Genomic DNA, 23,152 nt, shown 5'->3' with positions numbered 1-23,152 from the left:
TAGGAGCACTAGATGGGGAACTGAAGCACAGAGCATACACGGCAAAAACTAGCATCTGTCTCCAAAGCTTCAGCTTTCAGTGACTTGCCTAGTATCACCTGGGAATCAGGGCCAGAACACAGGCCTGTAGGGTCAGTGGCATAGCCAGGTTCTAACTTCAGGGGGAGCGAACACATAAAAAAAGGCACCATCTGACATATCAAATGACTAATTACATACTTTTAAATTTGTTATACATATTTATTTTGTACTTAAAATAAAAACACAAGAATGATCCAGCCACGGAAGGTCTGCACAGCTGGCATTTCGCAGGAGAACTTTAGATTATACTTAGATATACTTTAGATTCTGGAAAGTAAATGACAGATTACAGTAGTTTATAATTGTCACAGATTAAAGAAAAAAAATACTGGCCATTTTTTCCGGTTACTAATTTCATTTTAAAATCAATCAATGAAATGCACTTTATTTATAATAGCTCGTAATACTAAAATCCCCCAAAAGGCATGACAAATACAAGTTTTATGAGAATTGGTGAGCAAAGATCTCATAGCTATTCGGGGTTGGACAAAGCAGTAATTTCCCTTAAAGTAGCTTTATTCATGGGGGTTTTTTAAACAGAAGACATCTCTACAACACAGGTTGGCAGTCTAACATTTCTGCAATGCTGAGTACTGAAAGTTAGGGGTTTTAACCAATTTAAGCTGCGCACACACACACACACACACTCTCTCTCTCAATTTGTGCAAGCGTTTGCCCAGGCTGAGTCCCAGCACCTGTAGGCTTGGCAATTCATAGCCCTGGTACCTTTGGGCTTGCTGCGTCACTTATGAAAGAAAAAAAAAAAAAAAGGTTGAGCCCTGACACCTTTCATTACAAATTAAGCACTGATCTAGCAACATTTATTATTATTTTTAGAGCCTCACCTTGTAGAGACCTGTGAGTATGTGAGAATCTCAGCTATCATTGACTACAACAAATACAAGATACTAGCCCTCATGGGAGAGGGGCAAAGCTGGAAAACAGGGCCCCTAAAAGCTCAAAAACCAGAAAGCAAATAAAAAGAACCCCAATTGTATTATATTTTAAAATCTCATGACTTTTAAATCAATCTTGGGATATTTGGGGGCTTGCCTCATAATTTTTTGAGTGCTTGGCATTAGCACTAGTAAGGGAATCATCTGCTTTTCAAGGCCATCCAGGATATATTCCTATGAAAAATTGAGGACAAAGGTTATTGTTGGGAGACCTGGCACCATAAGATGTTGTGTGGTAAGTCACAGGCACTGCTCAGAAACCAGGAAAGGTGAAATCCTGCCCCTTCCCTTATTGAAGTCAAGGGCAAATGCTGCTGAGGAGAGATGCAACCAGCAGCGGCAGGACCTGAAAGGGGGAAAGGGTTGGGGTGGAGGAGAGGAGGAAGATTCACGCCAGACAGCAGCAGCAAGCCGTGGGAGCCTGGGAGAAGGGTCAGATCAGGGATGGGAAAAGGCCGGGGGGGGGGCACCATGGCCCAGGTGTTGGGAGGCAGGGACGGCTGTGCTAGGGGAGGCAGGGCGGGTGCAAGGATGTTTCATGCCCTAGGCGAAACTTCCACCTTGCGCCCCCCCCACCTCTGAGCCCTGTGGCAACCCTCTGCCCTAAGGTGCCCCCCCGGGGCTGCTCCCCCCCCACCTAGAGGCACCTCCCCCGCAGCAGCTCCCCACCCCCCCTCCGTCCTGAGGCACCCCCCGTGCAGCAGCTCCCCCTCGCCGTTAGCCCCCCCAGATAGCTCCCCCCGGCCCCGGGGAGCCATGCAGCAGCTCCCTGCCCCAGCTCACCTCTGCTCCGCCTCATCCCCAAGCACGCCATCGCCGCTCCACTTCTCCCGCCTCCCAGACTTGCGGCGCCAATCAGCTGTTTGGCACCACAAGCCTGGGAGGGAGAGAAGCAGAGGGGGTGGCATGCTCAGGGGAGGATGCGGAGCAGAGGTGAGCTGGGGTGGGGAGAATTTCCCCTGCATGCCACGCCCCCCCCTTACTGCAGGCGGCCCTCCCCGCACTTCCCTGCCCCAGGTCCCTCTGCCTCAATGCCGATGACAATCAGGGCGGCCACTGAAGGACCTGAAATGCTGCCCCCCAAATGCTAGTGCCCTAGGCAACCTCCTAGGTCACCTAATGGGTTGCACCGGCCCTGAGCCGATGCCCAGAGTGCTAAATCCAATCCCTGCACTGCCATGATTGTCCCTGCTCCCCCCCCCGAGGCAATTTACAAGGGGCACAAGCTAAAGAGGAGGAGATGTGACTGCCCCAGGTGTCTCCTCTGCCAAGGGACACCCTCCACCCCTATCCAACCTGGGGCTGCTTTGTTCTCCCTGCCCCACATTACCTGTGGTGAGGGGCCCGTGGGGTTCCGTCCTTCTCTCCCTGTGCCTCCCCCCTTCCCCAAACAAGTTTGACCTACTCTCCCTGGCAGCTGGGCAGGGAGCGGGACAGAGCCGCTTCTGCCTGAGAGAGCCTGGCATCACCTCTGTAAGACTGTCACCCATTCCCAGCTTCTGGCAAACAGAGGCTGGGACACCATCCCTGTCCATCCTGGCTAATAGCCATTGGTGGACCTATCCATGAACGTATCTAGTTCTGTTTTGAACCCTGTTGTAGTTTTGGCTTTCACAACATCCTCTGGCAAAGAGTTCCACAGGCTGACTGTGCATTGTGTGAAGAAATACTGCCTATTGTTTGTTTTAAACCTGTTGCCTATTTATTTCATTTGGTGACCTCTAGTTCTTGTGTTATGAGAAGGAGTAAATAACACTTTCTTGTTTACTTTCTCCACACCAGTCATGATTTTATAGCCCACTATCATGTCTCCTCTTTTCCAAGATGAAAAATCACAGTTTTGTGGAAGCTGTTCCATACCCCCCAATTATTTTTGTTCCCTTTTCTGAACCTTTTCCAATTCCAATATATCTTTTTTGAGATGAGGCGACCACATCTTTATGCAGTATTCAAGATGTGGATGTATCATGGATTTAAACAGAGGCAATATGATATTTTCTGTTTTATCTATTACCATGACATTTGTAATCCTTTTTGATGCAATAAAATTACAATAGCTCTTTGTGGTTGTGTGACTCCTGTTGGGTTGCAGGTTAGAATGGGTGGGATCATAGAATATCAGGGTTGGAAGGGACCTTAGGAGGTCATCTAGGCCAACCCCTTGCTCAAAGCAGGACCAAGCCCCAATATTTGTCTCAGATCCTTAAATGGCCCCCTCAAGCATTGAACTCACAAGACTGAATTTAGCAGGCTAGTGCTTAAACCACTGAGTTATCCCTCCCTCCTACCCTGCCTGGTATCAATTTAAGCTGTAGGCTCCACTCCTTGTGCTGCCCATCTGTCAATTCCTTTCAGTTTCAGCTTTGCAACCATACTCCCACCGGAACCCAAAGACTTTGGTTTCCCGTAAACTGCCCGGCGGGTCATGGGAATAACGCTGCCGGATTGCTTGTTCAGGGGCCCCTAGAGAAGAAGAGAGAAATGGGGCTTAGAACCTTTGCCTAGGGTTTGTCTGCCATTGCCTAGAAACAATGCTTCAACAATGAGCTGGTGCGGACAAAGACCCTGGTGAAGAACTGCATCGCTCTCGTCGACAGTATCCCATACCGACAGTGGTATGAAGTCCACTATGCCTTGCCTCTCGGACGCAAGAAGGGCGCTAAACTGACTCCTGAAGAGGAGGAAATCTTAAACAAAAAGCGTTCAAAGAAGATCCAGAAGAAATATGATGAGTGGAAGAAGAATGCCAAGATCAGCGGCCTCCTGGAGGAACAATTCCAGCAGGGAAAGCTGCTTGCTTGCATCGCCTCCAGACCTGGACAGTGTGGCTGAGCAGACGGCTATATTCTGGAAGGCAAGGAACTAGAATTCTACCTGAGGAAGATCAGGGCCAGGAAAGGCAAATGAATGTACGATACGCAACTAAAAGACCGAATAAAAACCCCTGAGTCTTGTTAAAAAAAACCCAAAAAACCCACTATTTTTCCAAGTGGAAGGCTCAGTTTTCTAAGCAAGCCATGCTCTGTGTTTAAAAGAATAAGTTTGCAATTAAAATGACTGTGACACCTGGGCCAGGACATAGGCCCGCTGGGTACTAGGGCAGTGCCAACAGCTTTCTGGTGCCACTGCTGTGCCTTATTTACTGTGAGAAAATACCATCTTGCACAACTAGGCAGGGAGCAAAGCCATGTGTGTCTCCCAGGTCATGGCAGAGCTGGGCAGCGTGAGAGATTTGGCCCATGGAGTCAGATCCCAGCCTGGCTAAGACTTTCCTCTTTCTTACTGGAAAGCTGGGGGCAGTTTCCACCTCTGCTAGAGAAGCACATTCCCAGCCTGTCCAGTGCAGGTGGCGTGAAGTAGGGCCCCCCTTCTGGGCCAGCGCCTTTACTAGAGACTGATGTGTCAGCCAGGGCTTTTCAGTGCGCCCCACGCAGTCCCCTCCCTGGAAGCTCGGTCTCAAGGCTCTGCGGGGCTGGAGGTTGAGAGCAATGATCGCCGGAGGAAGCGCTGAAGATCCGCGGGGCAAAAGGCCAGATAGCGCCCGCGGGCCTCGAACCCCCGGAGGGGCTGGGTTTTCAACGAGTTGAAATCGTGAAGTAACCGCTGAGCTAAAGCCGGCCCGCTTGCATAAGCTGTCCGAGAGCTCTAAGAGTTCTCAGTGGGGCGGCGCCATGCAAATAATTAAAGCAAGAGATTAAACATTATAGGGTCCTGGACGGGGAAAGGCCAGCCCGGCGCCTACCGCAAGCGCCTGGCTGAAACGCATCCACTACTCCCCTGCCAGGACCGATCCGTACCAACATGGCGGCGCCCAGAGAGGTGAGCACGAGCCAATTCCTGTATCAGAGCCGGTCACTCCGTCCCCTCCTGTCACGGCCCGAGGCTGCAGCGTTGGGGGGAAATGCGCCCTGCCCCACCCCCTTGCCTCGCGAGGACCCTGTTCTGCCCTCGCTGTCCCCGGCCAGCCAGCGGCCCTCGTGTCCCGGTCCGGCCTCAGCCTTTCTTGGGCTGCTCCCGCGTGTGCGGAGCTGCAGATCGACCCCCGGTGCTGCAGCCGCATCAGAGAGAGAAGCTGCTGGTGGGGGACGGGGGACAGGAGGCTGCTTGAGGCTTTTGGCGCACGGTAGCGGGAGGAAACTTTTCTTTCCCTTCCCCCCACCCCCTTTGGAGTAAGGAAGGGAGGTTTGTATCCCTCATTTCCCGATTCAGCAAACCTGGACATCGACTCCCTGGCTCCCGGCACGAGGACAGGCTTGTCACTGCACCCTGCACTCATGGGCAAGCAGATTAACTCGATGTTCCTGCCAAAGTGCTCAGGAGAGGAGTTAAAATGATTAGGGGGATGGAACAGCTTCCATCTGAGGAGAGATTAAAAAACCTGGGATTTGTCAGTTTGGAGAAGAACTGACTAAGGGGGTATATGACAGAGGTCTATAAAATCACGACTGGTTTGGAGAAAGTAAATAAGGAAGTGTTATTTACTCCTTCTCATAGCACAAGAACTACAGGTCACCAAATGAAATTAATAGGCACCAGGTTTAAAACAAATAATAGGAAGTATTTCTTCACACAATGCACATTCAACCTGTAGAACTCCTTGCCAGAGGATGTTGTGAAGACCCAAATTATAACTGGGTTAAAAAAAAATTAGATAAATTCATGGAGGGTAGGTCCATCAATGGCTATTAGCCAGGATGTTTGCCAGAAGCTGGCGATGGGATGGATCACTTGATGATTACCTGTTCTGTTCATTCCCTCTGGGGCACCTGGCATTGGCCACAGTGGGAAGACAGGACACTAAGCTAGATGGACCTTTGGTCTGACCCAGTGTGGTCATTCTTCTGTAGTAGCTACTAGAGTTGGTATTTTAAATATCATTAGCCTCCTGCGTTAATGTGTCATTGAGATGAATGGGCTAGTTCACCCCTGAGAACTCTGGTTACAGGCTGCCTGTAGGCCTGGGTGGACCTGCCTGTGTGTTAGTGTTTGGGTTGCACTTGAAAGGTTTTTTTTTCTCACAGGCATCAGTGCTACTGACTTGCTGGCTTGTTTGTGTTGTTTCTAAAAGGAGTGCTGAGATTCCTGAGCATGATTCTACAGCAATTAGTTTGCCCCCCTTATACCTGGGGCCTTGACATGCTTGCATCATATCTGGCTTTTGCTGGCATTGTCTGTCTGCACTTTTGATTCAGTACATTCACGTCTTCAACTGTGTCTACACAGGAACTCGCACTGGTCTAACCAAAGGTGTGTTTTTAAACTGATTCAGTTACACCACAGCAAACCCCTTTATGGACACACTTGTATTGATTTACACTCATTTAACTAAACTGGTTTTTATACAGATTTAGTTAAACTAGTCCAATTCCTGTGTGTAGACCAGGCCCAAGACTCTGTCCACGCTACAGGAGAAGGGCTGTGTTAACTGATTCCATTTTTATAAACAGTAGGTGTTCCTTTTGCATCCCCTGCGGGTCCTTAGCAGCAACTCTTCTTCCTCAGTGGAGCCCAGTAGCCCTGCCCTTCTCTTTGTGCCCCATGGAGGACTCAGGGACATTTTGTCTTCCCTTTAACCTGCTGTGAGGGGAGCAGCTGTCATAGTTCAGGACAACTGCACCTGTACTCCCCTCAGCTGGGTGGAAGCACATGCCTCTCTCCCTCCTGACTGGGGTTTTTCTTGGCTGCACAGTTCCCTGCCTACACTGTGTTATTCCCAGCAAGCCAGGCAGCCTAGACAGGCCAGAGGCTGTACTTTGCTCTTCCTCTTCAGAGGCTTTAAGCAGTGTGATTGTGCACAGTTACAAGTTACCCCACAACTGTTTTCTAAGCAAGCACATTTATTCTGAAGGTGAAAGCATTATAGAGAAAACACATTAAAACAAAGAATGCTAATAAGCTTTCCAGAGATCATCCCCTCACTCCAACAAGGGCTCTGGTGAAGTCAGTCCTTCAAAGCCCACAAAGGGCTTTTTCTGTGGCTACAAGTTCATAACTAGGGCCCTACCAAATTAACTGTCCATTTTGGTCAATTTCACAGTCAAAGGATTTTTAAAATAGTAAATTTCATTATTTCAGCTATTTAAATCTGAAATTTCACGGTGTTGTAATTGTAGGGGTCCTGACCCAAAAAGGAGTTGTGGGGAGTCGCAAGGTTGTTGTAGGGGCGGTTGCGGTACTGCTACCTTTACTTCTGCGCTGCTGCTGGTGGCGGTGCTGCCTTCAGAGTTGGGCAGCTGGAGAGCGGCGGCTGCTGGCATGGTATGATATTGCCACCCTTACTTCTCCGCTGCTGTCTGGAAGGTGGGCCCTCAGTCAGCAGCCGCCACTCTCCAGCTGCCCAGCTCTGCAGGCAGCAGTGCAGAAGTAAGAGTGGCATGGTCTGGCATTGCCACCCGTACTTCTGTGCTGCTGCTGGCAGGGTGCTGCCTTCAGAGCTGGGTGCCTAACCAACAGTTGCTAGCCTCCGGCTGCCCAGTTCTGAAGGCACCGCGGAAGTAAGGGCGGCAATACCACAATCGCCCCCCTGTCCCCCAATAACCTTACAACTCCCCTGCAACTCCCTTTTGGGTCAGGACCCCCAGTTTGAAAAACGCTGGTCTCCTCCATGAAATAAGTATAGTATAAGGTAAAAGCACACAAAAGACCAGATTTCTGGTCCGTGACGTGTTTTTTCATGGCTGTGTGTTTATTCATAACAGCTTCAGCCCAGAACAAGTACATCCGTGAATGGGTTAGTCTGTCCTTTTACAGCCTGGCCCTTTGATCTTCAGATTCTGGAAACAGATAAGCAGTAGACAATCATCCTCTCCTCAGGAGATAGCTCTAGAGGGCTTTTGCATAACTAGAGTTGAGAATTTGCATTTTCCTCCCCTAGAGATTCCCCCACTTGACACTGTCTGTCCAAAAGCTCATTCTGGGCTCATTATTCAGTATAGTCCTTGGAAGTTCCAACTCATATCCCATCTCCCCTCTAGCAAGGTCACATACACTCCTCGATAACACGTAACCTTTATGTTTGATACAGTGGACTCGAAAGATACTTAGTTCAATGGGATTTTTCCAGGCTATAGCAGGAAATAGTCATATCTGTCATAGTAGCATCTCCTGGGTCCTAGCCCCAGGGGACATTTCTTGCTGGGGCTGGAGTGGGCCGATTTGTCTTGAGTGTGTTCTCTTGGTTGTATCTGATTGGAGGCAGCGCTGGCGACCTGCTTCCCAGGATGCACCTTCCCTCACTTAAATCTGATGATCTCTTTCTCCTTCCACCTAGGGAACGTCTCAGGAGCTGGAGGCAGCCGTGGAGGAGGAGGAAGATGCAGGACACATGCAGGTCGGCTCCCCCCTTTGGATGCATGTCAGATTAGCAGTGGGGGCTCTGCTGGTGTCCCCATGTATGTGGGGAGGGTTCAGTAGTGGGGAATCATCAGCCCTGCTAGCAGCCGCTGTGTGCACATGGGGGAGAGTGGAATTGAGCATCTCAGTGGTGTCTTGGCTGACCATCTAGCTCATGTCTCTCTACCCCACAAAGGCAGATCCGGAGCAGGAGGAGCCGGAGCCCAGGCTCCGAGACACCCCAGAGGACATCTCCTTTGAAGCTGCTGCCAACACCATTGCTTTCCACCCCAGCCAGGACATCCTTGCAGCCGGCGATGTGGATGGCGATGTCTATGTGTGAGTTGGATCTATCTGAGAGAAGAGCACTGTGTAGATAATCAGCAACAGGCCCTAGCACCAGGCAGTGCAACCAGGGAGCTGCAAGGAAACCCCCGGGGTCAGCACTGCCCAGGAGGCAGAGAGAGAGGGGCCCCTATGGGGTGTATACTATGGGTAGGAGTCTGTGACCCCATGGCCCATCCAGCCCCACCCCACCACTGTCGATAGGAGCCAGGCTCAGCTGCTGGAGGTGACGGAGCTGGGAGAAGCCTGGGGTTTGGGAAGAGGCTTCCTGTGGAGAGTGATGTGTGTTTAGAGGTGTTTTTTTCCATGCTCCAAGGCTAGGTTGGCTTGAAGAAGCCACTTATCTCTGCAGAGGAAGATGGGGGCTGGGCAAAGCTGCTTCCAGTATCGGAGCATTGGCATTTGGGATGCTGTAGCTGGGGACACATCATCCTTCCTCCGCCAAGACTTAGACTGGGAACAGGTTCTTGGCTGGCACTGCTCCATTTCATCACTTGACGGTGCCACAAATCTGTCTTGCACTCACACAGGTGTAGCGCAAAGTCTCTGCCTCTCGCTGGACCTGCCATCTCTCCCAGCTGCAATGGTGCCTCTCTAGTGACCTGCCTTGGAAGGCATTAGATTAGATTTCTAGGGAACCTGCCCGGCATTCATGGTCCCTCACAATACCATTGGTTTGGAGATTGGTCTCCTACTAGCTCTGGGGAGTCTCCAGTTCCTGATAGTGAGCGCTGGGAAGCAGGGGTCTCCCTTTGTGGGAGCTGACTCTCAATGCTGAGGTGCCACCTGTTCCTTTCCCATCACACAGCTGGGGCTCCTGCTCCACCGGGATCTTTTTTCTTCCATGTGAATCCATCTCCTGAAACCTCTGACTCCTGTTTCCCTTCCACCTCTGGGGGCTGGCGGTGCCCCAGCAATCTGGACATGGCACATCCCCCCCTTCTCCAGTCCTTACCATGAAAGCCCCTTCTGGACACAGACCTCCCCATTCAAGGCACCAGGAGCCCCTAATCTTGGATCTGAATGCTCCTTCCATGCCCAAAAAGTGTGCTCCTCACCTGAAAGGACAAGACAGGGAGCAGCTCCCCACTGATGTCGCCTTAACACACATGCTTCTGTTTCAGATATTCGTACTCTTGCCTGGAGGGTGGGAACCGGGAGCTCTGGTCCTCAGGACATCACCTGAAATCCTGCCGGGAAGTGTCCTTTTCCCACGACGGACACAGTGAGTGCACCTCCCTTCGACTTTCTCACACCATTGTAGCGACCTGTGCAGACTCGCTGGGTGGAGGTCAAGCTAGCAAGGAGGATGCCTTTCTCTGTCTTCCGGGGAGAAGCCTCTCTCCTTGCACCCTGGAAGGGGGGCTGCTGAGCCTCTCTGGGTCTCAGCCATGCAGCAGTGTGAGGAGTTTGCTGGAGTTTGCTTAGAAGCCTGAGCAGGCCTAGCTGTGCTTGGCTCAGGAAATGTGCTGAGCTCCCAGCCTGTGGATGAGATCCCCCTGCAATCAGCTGTGCCTGGGAGTGAGGGGTCCAGAGAGACTGGGATGTATGGGGGCAGTGTGGAGAGCCAGGGCTGGGGCTGCTTGACTGTTGCACAGTGACTGCTCAGAGCCATGCAGTCAGTCCGTACTGTGAAGACTAGAGATCCGAGAGGTGTGGCAGGGGCAGGGCTCCCAGCTGCCCTTTCTCCTCCCTCACCAGACTGCCAAGGGTTTCCTCCCTGTAGCTCAAAAGTCCCATTCTGCCACAATGTTTCTGCGCCCTAGCATACTGTGTTACGCTGCTCCAGGGCAGGGCTAGGATCCTGGCCGGCTTCATGGCCACAGAGCCCAGGAGTAACAGTGATCCTGGGGGAATCCTGCTGGTGAGGGATAAGCACAGGACATGGGCACTGGAGTTGGGTAACTTGGTGTCACTCCTGCTGCTCTGGTTGCTGGATGGGCTGGGGGTGCTGAATGTATACTGTGTGTCTTGTCCTCAGAGCTCTTCACCGTGTCTAAGGATAAATCCATCCACATCCTGAACGTGGAGGAGGGCCGGCTGGTGACACGCTTCTCCAAGGCTCACAGGTATGTGTCTATAGGGGATTCCTGGCCCCATGCAGCCCTGCCCTGCCCTGCCCAGCGAGGGCATCCTGGGAACTGGCTGCCTAAGCTCCCTAGAGCAGGAGAGTGGTTCCTCCCTGAGTGTCCTTTGGCTCAGTGTTTCCACTAGAGCTGGCTGCTCCCCGTGGCAGGGAGCTGATCTCCTGTGCACTCTCTCTTGCCCATCATGTCCATCCCTGATGCTGAGTGCTGCTTGGTGCTGGCTGGGCCATGTGTGGGATGGGGAGCAGGGAAATCTGCCCTAAGGCTGCCATGCCTGGTGGGGCTGTCAAAGATTCAGATGGGAGGCTGGGGCAAAGAGCAGGCCAAATTACCAAAACCCTGGAGCCAGCCATGGGGCCAGGACTGTAGTGACAGCCCGCTGCGTCCAGGTGGCCACTGGTCACCCTCTACCGACCCCACTGGCTGAGTTGGGCTGCAGGAACTAGCTCTGGAGCAGTGGTTCTCATTTACTGGCGACCCCTTTCACATAGCAAGGCTCTGAGTGCAACCCCTCCCTTATAAATTAAAAACACTTTTTAATATATTTAACACCATTATAAATGCTGGAGGCAAAGCAGGGTTTGGAATGGACAGCTCGCAATCCCCCATATAATAACCTCGCGACCCCCTGAGTGGTCCCAACCCCCAGTTTGAGAACCCCTGCTCTGGAGGGAGCTGGTTTCCTCCTCCCCCACACATGCTGATAGGAGGCGCTGCCTTCTCCAGATGGCCCCCTTGAGAGGGTCGAGAGCTCCCGGGGAGCTCTCTGCTGCCTGAAAATGTTCCCTCACCCTAGGAACACCCAGCATGCTGGGGGTGCCAAACTTCCCCCTCCCCCAGATTCCACCTGTGCTTGGTACCATGGCTAGAGCTGCCATGTAGGCAGGCCTCCATGGCAGGGCCTTTGAATGGCAGATGGCTCTCTGAGGTGCCTCTGGTCCCTGCCACAGCGTGGAGCATCTCACAGGGCTGCCTCAGGTAGAAAGGTTCTCTCAGTCCCCAATGTTCCTGGTGACTGGGGCAGGGGTCTTCACAGCTCAGCCCTGAACAGCCTGCTGGTGATAGACGAGCACCTCTTTGCCACGGGGGACGATGGCGGGATGCTGAAGGTGTGGGACCTCCGCAAAGGCACAGCCATCATGGAGATGCGGCAGCACGAGGAGTACATCAGCAGCATGGCCATAGACGAGAACAAGAAGCTCCTGCTCACCACAAGGTGACGTTGGGGTCCTCAGCCACGTGCACCGGGGACGCCTGTGGGCACATCAGGCAGCAAAGCCTGCTCCGGGGGGCCTGAGAGCACCTCCCCTAGGGGAAGAGCAGGTTTGTTCGCACCTTGTTGGTTCTGCTTGTCTAATGCAGATGGCACAGTTGTCTTCGCCCTTGAAGGAGCGGGTAAGTGCTATTATCACCATGGCCCCGACCCTTTGTAATCACTGGAGTTTGTTGTGCTTCTCATCCTGGACAATCCCAAATGGGGGGATCACTTATATCCTCTCTCTGAAGGGTGCAGCCACCTTTGGGGGGTATAAAGGTAACACTTGCCAGTTTAGGACAGGAAGTGAGGAATCCCGTGTCTGAGTGAGTGCAATGTACCACTTTGATTCCCACAGCGGCGATGGAACCATGGGTGTCTTCAACATCAAGAGACGGCGCTTTGAGCTGCTCTCAGAGCCTCAGAGTGGAGACCTGACGTCTGTCGCGCTGATGAAGGTAGGCGCTCACGGGCCACCTGTGTGACTGTCCTTCATGTGGGGGTAGCAATTCAGAGCCAGGCTTCCCTGCCTCAGCACTGAGCTGTCCCAGACGTGGGCAGTGGTGAGCGCTCCAGTTCCCTTTAATATTCAGCCATGAGCTCGAAGGACCCTGCGGAGTTCAACACGTGGACTCCCTTGACTAAGAGGAAAGGAGCCCATTCTGTCACACTCCCTGTGCTATCGGCCCCTGACCTTAGCACTCCCTGCTAGAGAGCCCGTGTGGGGAGGGGAGGGTCCTGTCCTGAGCTTCTGCTTTTTCAGCTCCGCCTCATTCACTTCTTGTCCAGAGAGGGAAGAAAGTGGCGTGCGGCTCTAGCGAGGGGACCATTTATCTCTTCAACTGGGACGGTTTTGGTGCCACTAGCGACCGCTTTGCAGTAAAGGCTGAGTCCATCGACTGCATGGTCCCAGTCACGGAGAACGTCTTGTGCACAGGTTCCATCGATGGAGTCATCAGGTTAGAGAGTCCAGTGCCGGCTCCCAGCAGGGAGGCTGGGAAAAGCGGGCTGCCTGCCTTGCTTCTGCTAGCAGGGCTGAGAGGACGTGATGGACTTCTGCTCAGAGGCTCTACAGGGTGTGAATAGCAGGGAGAGTGGGGGGAGAAGGGCCAAGGGGTTAGGAGTATTGGGGTGGAATTGAGCAAAGGGAAAATACACCTCTACCCCAATATAACGCTGTCCTCGGGAGCAAAAAAATCTTACCGTGTTATAAGTGAAACCGCGTTATATCGAACTTGCTTTGATCCGCCAGAGTGCGCAGCCCCGCCCCCCTGGAGCACTGCTTTACCGCATTGTATTCAAATTCGTGTTATATTGAGTTGCGTTATATTGGGGTAGAGGTGTATTTGTCAAAGGCAAATGCAGTCGTGGAATAATATGCAAAGGCAAGAGGGCACATTACAAGCAGACAGGGCAAAGCCCTGGCAGAAGTACTGAAAGGGAATCCCCTGCCCTGATGCTGGGGAATGGACTTCAGACAGCCTACTGGGTTGGATCCCTCTGGGTGCCTCCATGAAAGGGCTGTTGGTGGGAAATCTTGGGAGCTGTGCTGTTAACACCATGAAGGCAGTTAAACTGGAAGGAATCAAAACCCCAGACTGGCCTCGCTGTGCGTTCAGGGCTGTCCCTACTGTGCGTTTCATTCTGGGTGCTTCTGTTCCCAGTGCATTTCCCTTCCTGGGTTCTGGCGTTCAGCACTGTGCGGCTGTTGCTGCTGGATTTGGATTCCCAGGGGATGTTTACATTAATTCCTGACAGTGAAGTGAGAATTTATCTCCTTGGAGCTGGATCTACTGAGCTCTCTTACTAAGCCCTGAATTTGGGGCTTAAACCACTTGGCACTTTCCCTCTTCTAAGCTCTCAGCATCCCAGAAGACCCCCGTCTGGTAGGTGGGTAGTGATGGGGTAGCATACAAGGTTACTGGACAGTTGGCCCTGTATTATAGTCTTCTAATCTCTGAGTGCCCCAGAACACCTCCTCTTGGTGGGCGGGTTGGCTGGTGTACCATGCATAGTTACTGCGGGAGCTGGCCCTCCATTAATCAAGCTTCTGTTCTTGTCTCAGGGCAGTGAATATCTTACCTAATCGGGTGATAGGCAGTGTTGGACAGCACCTGGGGGAGCCCATTGAACAGCTGGCCAAGTCCCACACTGGTCAGCTGCTGGCCAGCTGTGGCCACGACCAGAAGGTGAAGTTCTGGGACATCTCATCACTCTGCTCCATGGTGGTGGATGATTACCGGAAGAGGAAGAAGAGTGGGCAGCTCAAGGCCCTGAGTAGCAAAGCCTTGGGCGGCAGAGAGGACTTCTTTGCCGACCTGAGAGAAGAGGCAGAGGCACCGAAGGAGGAGCAGGAGGAGGAGAGCCACAGCGATGACAGTGACTGACAAAAGCCCAGTGGCCTCTGGGAGATTCCATCGCCAGGAAGCTCTGTGGGGACATGGACTATGAAGCCAGCAGATTCTACAGCCGTGGGAAGGATGTGTCCTCGCTGTGTTGTGGAAGCAGCTGGAGGCCAAGCTTATTTTCCCATAGAGGACTGGCTCGTCTGGGAGTGTTCCTGCAGGCCAGAGTGCTAGCAGGGCCCTTGGTGCAGCTGAGCTGATGAGACGCAACGTCCCTCTCTCTGTCCTCATTAAAGGCCAATGCAGGTCTTATGGGGAGAGGGACTGGAACCAGCTGGGATGACCAGACTTTGTTTGGAAAGAAGCATCGCTCCTGATGGGAAAGGAGTTTCTCCAGTTTTCTCTCTCCAGGAGGAAACTACATACCTCAGCCCCCTCTCCACCCTCTGTCCCAGCCCCTCCCTTGTGAGCTCTCACGAGCACCAGATGCCTTATGGGACCAGGGCTGCGCCCTGAATTCCTTCCCCACCCCTGCTGGTTGGCAGGAGCCTGGAGGTGAATGTGGTGGTCTGTGGTCCAGGAGCTCTCTCCAAACTCCTTTGTGCACCAAAGACTCCCTGCAGCGAACAGTGTGAATTCCAGTCCCCTCTGCATGGAGCACTGGGCCAGGGCCCTAGAGCATCTGGCTGTGCTGGTCTAAAGCAGGTGCCTGAGCTCTGGGTGCTGCCTATGGGATGACACAGCACAGGGTTCCCCGTTGCTCCTGTGTCACCAGAGATGCCGAAAGCCACTTTCTCAGAAGTGCTGCTTAGGCACCTGTAGTAACAAGATGTGGGACAGGGAGGGGAGTGGGAAGAAGAATCCCCCTGGCTGCCAGCCATGTTTCACACCGACCCCCTCCCTGGCCTCTTGAAGCTTACAAACTACTGAGCTCAGAGCCCCTTTGCTGGTCCAGGCGATATGGGCACTGCTGCCAGCTGTATTTCTGTCAGGCCAGGCTCTCCTCAGCCACCCTCACAACTTCTCCTCTCTTTAAAAGTGTCCTCAAGAAAAAAACCCAGCCAGTTGCACCAGCTTCTCTCCAAGCTGAGAAGAATCATGTAGACAAGAAACTTGGACAAGCCACAGTGCAGGGCCCAGGTGCTGCCTGTCTGAGGAGAGTGACTGATTCCCATTATGAATTTGTATGTGAATAAACCATCAGGAAGCCTGTGTCCCGAGCTGGTCGGGGTGTAAGTGATAATCCAGTAGAGTTTGCTGTTAGAACATACTGGCAGTACTAGTCTAACGGTGAGAGTGTGTGTGACTGACAGTCACACTGCTGCTGCTACGGCATCTGCTGACCAGGAGAGTGTGTGCTGTTTTCTGCATGTGTCTCCCCTGGGAATCAGGGAAGCAGATTTGCAGAGATTGGGGGGCAGGAGTTTTGTTGTGCAGTCGGAAGGCGTGGGGACAGGGATGTGGCCCAGTAAGTTACCACAAGGCCTTTCACCTCTGGCCTCTAAGATTCAGATTTGACCTACAGGCTGGGGGAACGCCCAAAAGAAACAACAGAAATTATCTTGGCTCTCCTGACTGAGGGGGCTGGCCTGACATTTCTTACTCAGGTTGACAGCCTGTGGGGCTGGTTGTCACAGGAAGGAGGAGGGAGGTAGCCTGGGGGCGGCGTGCAGTGGGGGGAGAAGCCACATGGGAGGAGGACTGCAGTGGGCCCAGGTGTCTGGCTGTTGCACCCCCCCTCCCCCAAATTCAGTGTCAGCTTCCATTCCTGCACACAGAGCCACTGCAGGCCTCCATTCAGGATACTGGTTTTCCCAGCACTCTTTTGGCTAGTGCCAGGCTGTCCGCGTTACCAAAGAGCAGCTTGGGGGGGGCGGGTCACCCTAGAGCCCAGACCAGGGACCTAGTGTGGCCCTGGAGACAGGAGCTGAGATTTTCCACATGTGCATCTGACCTGTGTGAGCGGGTCGGGTTGCCTATGCCCCTGTGTGCATCTGGAAACCTAAGAAGCGGGGCCTCATGCTCTGGGGCTGCCCCATCTGTACGAAAGACGAGGGCAACTGTGGGGCCCATTTAGCCCTAAGAACGGTTTCTGCCCTTGGCTGGGGAGGTGTGAAGGGGAGAGCTGGAAGCCTGTAGGTTATGTTTCTTGCCCTAAGAATAGAGCAGCTGCAGGCGAGCTAGTGCTGTTGCTGTGGGGAAGGCAGCTCTCTGCTGGTCTTGAGATGTCCGAGGCAGCCTTGTGACACCAGGTTCCGTCTCGAGACAGGAAATGCAGCCTCCTGGCTTCTCACCACCAGGAATAATGAGAGCCTCTTGTGGAGAGGCTGGGGTTGGCTGGCCTGTGCCCCTCTAGGGATAGCCCTGCCCTTCTAAGCGGCCTGGAAGGGAACAGTTCAGGCAGTGAGCCAGACCTTGAGTTCAGGGAGTTTCTTTTTACCTGTGTCACTTTTTAAATAGGCAGAAAGCAGCACAGGGACTGATTTGGGCTGGCACTGGAGTAGATCCCTTTGCATGGCATTTGTGCTGCAGGAGCTGGGAGCTGAGCACCGGGGATGTGGGGAACAGACGGATACTTGCCAAGCTCTTCACTATGTGTAGGAGGCAAGGAAGAGAAGGTGCCGTTGTCTAGGACAGTGGTTCTCAAACTTTTGTCCTGGTGACCCCTTTCAAACAGCAAGCCTCTGAGTGTGACCCTCCTTATAAATTAAAAACACTTATTATATATTTAACACCATTATAAATGCTGGATGCAAAGCAGGGTTTGTGGTGGAGGCTGACAGCTCGTGACCCCTCCATGTAATAACCTCACGACCCCCTGAGGGGTCCCGACCCCCAGTTTGAGAACCCCTGGACTAGGATACAAGAGGGAGTTCATGCAGTTGAGGTTATAGGAAGGCTGTGAAGACAGATCCTCTGAGCTGGGCATGCTGCGGTGCTCACAGACCTTCAAACCTGGTTAGGAGGAGCCCCACGCCCGCCTGCCTTCCCTCCTCTGCTTCTTCCTCCCCCTCCCCCCCGACACCAAGCTGCCATTAGACCTCCAGCTTCCCAGCCCAGCCTGCCTGCCTGCCCTCACCAGCCCCAGCAGAATTGTTGGTAATTTGAAAAAGTCTGGTTCAGGGTGAACAAAATGTTTTTGTTTTTGTTTGTTTGTTGAGTATTTGTAAATGCCTAGAGTCAAAAAATGGCCAGTGGCGGAGGCGCTGCTGTCCCTGCCACCCTTAAACATGTTAGCCCAGTGGATAGACACTCAGCTAGGATGGGATGAGCCTATGGGGAAGGATGGCTGAGGTCTTCTCTGTGGCCTCTTTCTAGGTGGAGACAATCGGAAATATCAGCCAGAGAATCCTATTCACGGCAAATGACACCAAGCTGGACCAGCTGGCTCCTCCCTAAAGAAAATTCCCTGCCTGGGATCACATGGTGTGACACACTGATCAACCCTGGGGCTGAGATTGTACCTGCACACAGGGACCCACCTGACCGCTGTGCCATCCTGTAGCTCCAGGGCTGACCCTGCTGGCAGGCCCTCCCACTGCAATCAGCTCAGCCCAGCCAAAGCCCTGGTGGGCCTGTCCTACCTAACATCCAAGCCTTGGTGGATGGCAAAACTGGTTCTAGAGCAGCTTTTTAACTGTGGCATTCACATAATGTGTGAACCTCGAAGTCCTTCACTTAACTTTTAAACTCTTGCCTTCTATGTGCTTGTCTCTCTGCAGTGAGTACATGGCACCATCCCCCACCCTCTGGGCTGGGGTGGGGTGGGGAGGGAGCCTGCTGGCAGACTGATCCCCCGTATTTGTTCCTGCTCAGGACATTCAGTGTTTCATTCCAGACTTTCATAATAAAACACATTTGGCTGCCTTTAGGGCACTGTGGGGGTTGTGTGCTGTGAACTCCTGCCTCTGCTCTGTTCTAGGTGGAAGGGACAGGTGGGCTCTAGGGCCTCTATGGGTTCGTCTCTCATGCTGCTCTGCAAGGGCCTGGTCCCTCAGCCTGGGGTAGGTGCTGTTTGGGAACCCCTTCTTCGGCAGGGTTAATGCTGGTGCAGCGTGCTGGCTTGGCAGCTGTGCAAGGTGAAGGCCAGTGGTCCTCATGTGGACAACACCAGGTAGGAAGTGGCATGGTCCGCAATGTCCTATGGCAGGAGTGGGCAAACTACGGCCCGCGGGCTGGATCTGGCCTGCAGGATTGCCACGCACATGGTGCTGCGGGCCCTGCGCCGCTCCTGGCACCATGTTCCTTAGGCCCCTAGGGGAGGGGGAGCAGAGGGCTCCGCATGCTGCCCTTGCCTGTGGGTTCCTCCCCCCGCAGCTCTGGCCAATGGGAGCTGTGGAGGGGAGGTACCCATGGGCGAGGGCAGGGTGTGGAGCCCTCTGCCACCCCCTTCCCCAGGGATGTGGTGCCAGCTGCTTCTGAGAGTGGTGTGGGGCCAGGGCAGGCAGGGAGCCTGCCTTGGCCCCAGTGCGCACCACTGTCACCCTGGAGCCACTCCAGCTAAGCGGCGCCAGGCTGAACCCCTCCTTCACCTCGCCCCCCAACCCTCTGCCCTGAGCCCCCTCCTGCACCCCAACCCCCTTCCCTAAGCCCCCCACACACCCTGCACCCCTTCTCTGCCCCAACCCCTTGCCCTGAGCCCCTTCCTGCACACTGCACCTCCTCCCACACTTCCTCCTGCACCCCAAGCCCCTGCCCTACCCCTACATTCATGGCCATGCATGCAATTTCCCCACCTACATGTGGCCCAAGGGCCAAAAAGTTTGTCCACCCCTGTCCTATGGCCTCCCATGGTTGGAAAACACTCACAGGAACAAGGGGCAGGGCCATCTCCGGTTGGTAACACCTTGTAAAAAATGTTGCATTTTTGGGAGGTCAACCCAGGCTTTCTATTGGGCAGCCTCAATAACTAGCCTGACCCAGAGCAGCTAACAGCCAAGGCACACTTCCACATAACTGCTGGAGAACTGGCTCCACTCTGCCAGATGCCTGTTGGTCCCCCTAACTGGCTTTGATTTCTCCTCTCATAAATTAGGGTGTGACAGCAGCACCTCCATGGCATCTCTCAAAGCACTGCTCGAAGGCAAAGTGTGGCCTCAGGCTGTAGTGAGGGAAACCGAGGCAGAGCTTAAGGCCAATGCTTTCAAATGGCAGTGTCCAAACCATGTCCCTCCAGCCATACAGTTTTACAAAGGCTAACCCCACCCCCCAATTCAGCTCCCTAGGACCTCAGCCCTGCTGCCAACACTTTGCTAGGGAATGAGGGGTGGGTTCCCAGCCATGGCCAGGAAGCTGGAGGAGCGCAAGGGGCAGCGAGCAGAAGCCGTTGCACCTGAGCTGAAGCTCCCATCTCTGAGCACTAGGCCCTTGCCCATCATTGTGCCTGAGATATATATACCTCCCCCTCATGTAATTCCTTTGGCTTACCCCCACCCTTGCCAGCCTGGTGAGCATCAGCTCCCCTGTTCCAGTCGTCTGCACTGCATGAGGGGAGGCCTGCTGGGGCAGAGATTCAGAGAGGAGCCTGAATGAAGAATGCCCCCCCAGTGTCCCAGAATGGTATCAGCTCCAGCTTCCTGCTGCCTAGAGCTTCTGATGGAACTAACAGGGTGGGGGGGGGGGGTGAGGGGAGTTGTTGCTCCTCTTTTCCTGCTTGGCCCCTCCCTGTCACCACCCTGGAACAAGGGCAGGGCTGTGGAATACTCCGCTCCCCTCTGTCCCATGGATGGAGGGGTGTGTCCAGCCCACTGATTTCTCAACATGTGTTTTGGGTTTAAGCTGCTGTCAAGCAGGGGTCCTGCAGCCCCATCTCTCTCAACCTGGCACCAGTAGGGATGTTCTAAGGAACAGAAAAAAAACAGAATTCCCTTTTTGCCTCTTCTCTCTGCCTTCCCTCATGTGCATTGAACGTGATACCCTCCCCCCAGCCCATGCCCCATAGGGCACCCAGCTCCTCATCTGCCTTAGCTTCCTATGGCCATCCTCATTAGTGTAGAATTGCTTCTTGGTTCTGTGCATGGAAGTGTTTTGCCTCGTGCCAAGTACCCTGTGCCCCTTTCCTGCTGCTGCTTCTGGGAGGCAGAGGCAGCAGAGCAAGGTGGGGGCAGACCATGAAGCTCAGAGTTGGGGGCAGGATCCTAGTAGATGGAGGCACAGTTCGCTGGTTAGAATGGCCTTCACTCAGAAGGTTAGAATCATACCCACCCTCTCTCCCCAGCCCAGTGCCTCCTAGTGGCCACACACAGCAGAATAGCTCATCTGAGCCAGCACTCCCGGGGTTTCCTTGGCTTTGTTCCAGGTACCCTGGCAGCATTGCACTGGCCAGAGAGGCAGAACCTGGCTCTGGTTCCTGGCTTTAAGCCATGGTGATGGTCCCACAGCTTCTGGCCTCAGCATCTGCCTTTCCTGAGGAGGCTTAGGGAGCATGAATTGCTATTTAACAACACTGATTGATGTAAGCCAGTGGTCCCCAACCTTTTTCATGACAGGCACCAGATGACGAGCCACAGATGTCCGTTGCAGCAGATGAGCATCCACCAAAATTCCGCTGCCAAGCGGCAATGTCATTAGGCGTCGCTGCTGAAATGCCAACAAATAGCATCATCCAGAGGCGTCACCGCCGAAATACCGCCAAAAATTGGAAGCGACGCCTCTGCATGACGCAGCATGTCGGCAGCATTTTGGCAGATGCTCATCCGCCGGCCAGTACGCAGGTGTATTTAAGATGCCCCAGCAGGCGCCCCGGCGCCCACGGGCACCGCGTTGGGGACCCTGCTGTAGGCACTGTGAGCAGTGGCTGTGGGGGGGAGGGGTCAAAGGCTGTCTCATCCTCACTTTCCTCTGTGCAGTCGATCTTTCCTAGCCTGCCATTAGGCGAGAGATGCTGCCTGTCTCTGGAATACCTAGCTGTGGGATACAGAAAAAGGCTGCACCCTATATAATATCACAGGCATAACAGCTTATGTGAGGCATTTACCACTTTCTCGGCTGCTTTCAGGAGTGGATTTAATAAAAATGATGTTTTGTCAGAAGTGGGATTCGAACCCACGCCTCCAGGGGAGACTGCGACCTGAACGCAGCGCCTTAGACCGCTCGGCCATCCTGACAGCTGTGGTGAAAAAAAACCCTCCTGACGGGTTGCTGTGCTTACTTGCCAGACCTACTCCTTCCAGGCACTTGTAATGCTTTGCTTTTACCCAGCTGCACTCCCTGCTATTTCCTCTCCTTCCTTCTGCTGCATGCACTGGGTTCGTGGTAAGCTGCCACCCTGTGGCTATTTTGATCCATGCAGTTAAACTGACTGCCATCTCCTTGCAGCCCTGTGACTCCAGGCAAAGCTGTACCACTTTGTTTAACCTACTGCCGGTGCCCTCACTTGTAGCACAAAAGACAGCCAGGCCTCACCCCAACAGCTGGCAGGAGACAGGCACACTGGCATTTGGGAAGAGCCCCCTGGCTGGCTAATCAGACCAAGAGTTTGAAACCAGAAGAGAGGATTTTGGGTCAGGCTGTCAAAGGTATTTAGGCAGCACAGCAGCTTAGGCACTTTTGAAAAATCCCATGAGGCACCTAAGTACCTTTAAAGATCCAGCTTTCAGCACCTCGCCACTTCAGACTCAACCACAGTGGCCTTGCTTCACTGACTGATCTTCTGTGAGCCAGCCCTTTTGCACCCATTGCAACAAGACGCTGATAATTACCTGGTCTGTTCATTCCCTCTGGAGCACCTGGTACTGGCCACTATTGGAAGATAGGACACTGGGCCAGATGGACCTTTGGTGTGACCCAGTGTGGCCATTCTTATGTTCTTATGACTTGGAGCATTTAAGAGTTTGTTCATTCACCATTTCTCTTTATTGCAGCCCCTTGGGCCTGTGAACTCTTCAGAACAAGCACCTAGTTTGCCAGTCCATTTTACCCATTGTGCAGCACCTGGGCTTACTCTGCACTCCAGAAATCACTGACAGCTAAACTCTAAGCACATAGGCTGCAAGAGCAAGGAACTTGCCCTTCTGCTATACCTCACTTGGGGTCCTACGTGTGGAAGCCGCAGCACATGCAGCTGGGGCTTTTAACATTTTAGCAGTGATCAATCAAAATGTTGTGAGCAGAGGAGGCACCTGCCCCTTTATGTAAAGGCTGCTCTTAGAGCAGAGGTTCTTAAATGGGGGGTCATGACCCCTTAGGGGGTCACCAGTTATCAGCTCCATGGGGCTAAGAGCCCAAAGCCTGGTCCTGTGTGAGGCTGACAGACCCAAGACCCTGTTAAATTAACCCCCTATTTTTAATGTATAAGGGGGTCACACTGAGGCTTGCTGTGTGAAAAGGGTCACCCCTACAAGGAGTTTGAGAACCACTCTTGAGGGTAACAAAGGGAAGGAAAAGTCAGCAGCAATAAACCAGTTATTGGGGGGAAAAAACCTCTTTGCTTTTTATAAATTAGCAACAAAGATGCTACCACTTGCAGAGAGACTACAGCTTGCTGATGGTATGTAGCAGTAGCTCTCAGCCTATTAAACCTGGTTGAGAGGGGATGTGAGCATAGCAAGACTTTAAAACGCTGGCATGTTTATTACTGTAAAAGTCAGAGGACCCTGTCATGGATCCACAGGCCCAGTGTTCTTTCAGAGAGCCCCTTCAGTATGGCAGCCCCCTCTAGGTCACACTCTCACTTGGGGAGGCCTCTTGGCTTCTGTCTCCTACGATCAAACCTCAGAGCTTTCAGCTCCCCCGCTTCATGCCATCAGCTCC

General features: G+C 53.2%; 1 protein-coding gene, 1 non-coding gene and 1 pseudogene across 5 annotated transcripts in view; 2 read left to right on the top strand and 1 right to left on the bottom strand.

The window, feature by feature from the left end:
- Nucleotides 1–15,616, top strand: part of WDR55 (WD repeat domain 55) — a 33,847-nt gene extending 18,231 nt beyond the window's left edge. Inside the window, exons 1-9 of one of the 4 annotated variants that reach the window (XM_045027698.1) lie at nucleotides 4,662–4,856; nucleotides 8,308–8,367; nucleotides 8,566–8,708; nucleotides 9,839–9,939; nucleotides 10,696–10,783; nucleotides 11,826–12,017; nucleotides 12,415–12,514; nucleotides 12,846–13,015; nucleotides 14,122–15,616. In XM_045027698.1, the coding sequence (XP_044883633.1) occupies nucleotides 4,839–4,856; nucleotides 8,308–8,367; nucleotides 8,566–8,708; nucleotides 9,839–9,939; nucleotides 10,696–10,783; nucleotides 11,826–12,017; nucleotides 12,415–12,514; nucleotides 12,846–13,015; nucleotides 14,122–14,443 (1,194 nt within the window). In that variant the 5' untranslated portion in view covers nucleotides 4,662–4,838 and the 3' untranslated portion in view covers nucleotides 14,444–15,616. Of the gene's footprint in view, nucleotides 1–4,661; nucleotides 4,857–5,199; nucleotides 5,220–8,307; nucleotides 8,368–8,565; nucleotides 8,709–9,838; nucleotides 9,940–10,695; nucleotides 10,784–11,825; nucleotides 12,018–12,414; nucleotides 12,515–12,845; nucleotides 13,016–14,121 lie in introns of those variants that run through there. The other 3 variants (XM_045027699.1, XM_045027701.1, XM_045027700.1) reach the window with 3 other exon arrangements.
- Nucleotides 3,053–4,010, top strand: LOC123376323 (annotated as a pseudogene).
- Nucleotides 15,617–21,424: 5,808 nt separating the features above from the next.
- Nucleotides 21,425–21,507, bottom strand: TRNAL-CAG. The gene has a single exon. It is a non-coding gene; the product is annotated as a tRNA-Leu (tRNA).
- Nucleotides 21,508–23,152: the final 1,645 nt, after the last annotated feature.

The sequence above is a fragment of the Mauremys mutica genome, chromosome 8 (genome assembly GCF_020497125.1).
Source record: "Mauremys mutica isolate MM-2020 ecotype Southern chromosome 8, ASM2049712v1, whole genome shotgun sequence".
Taxonomy (NCBI): Eukaryota; Metazoa; Chordata; order Testudines; family Geoemydidae; genus Mauremys; species Mauremys mutica.
Note: the sequence above shows the minus strand (reverse complement) of the source record. Positions and strands in the feature narration are given on the sequence as shown.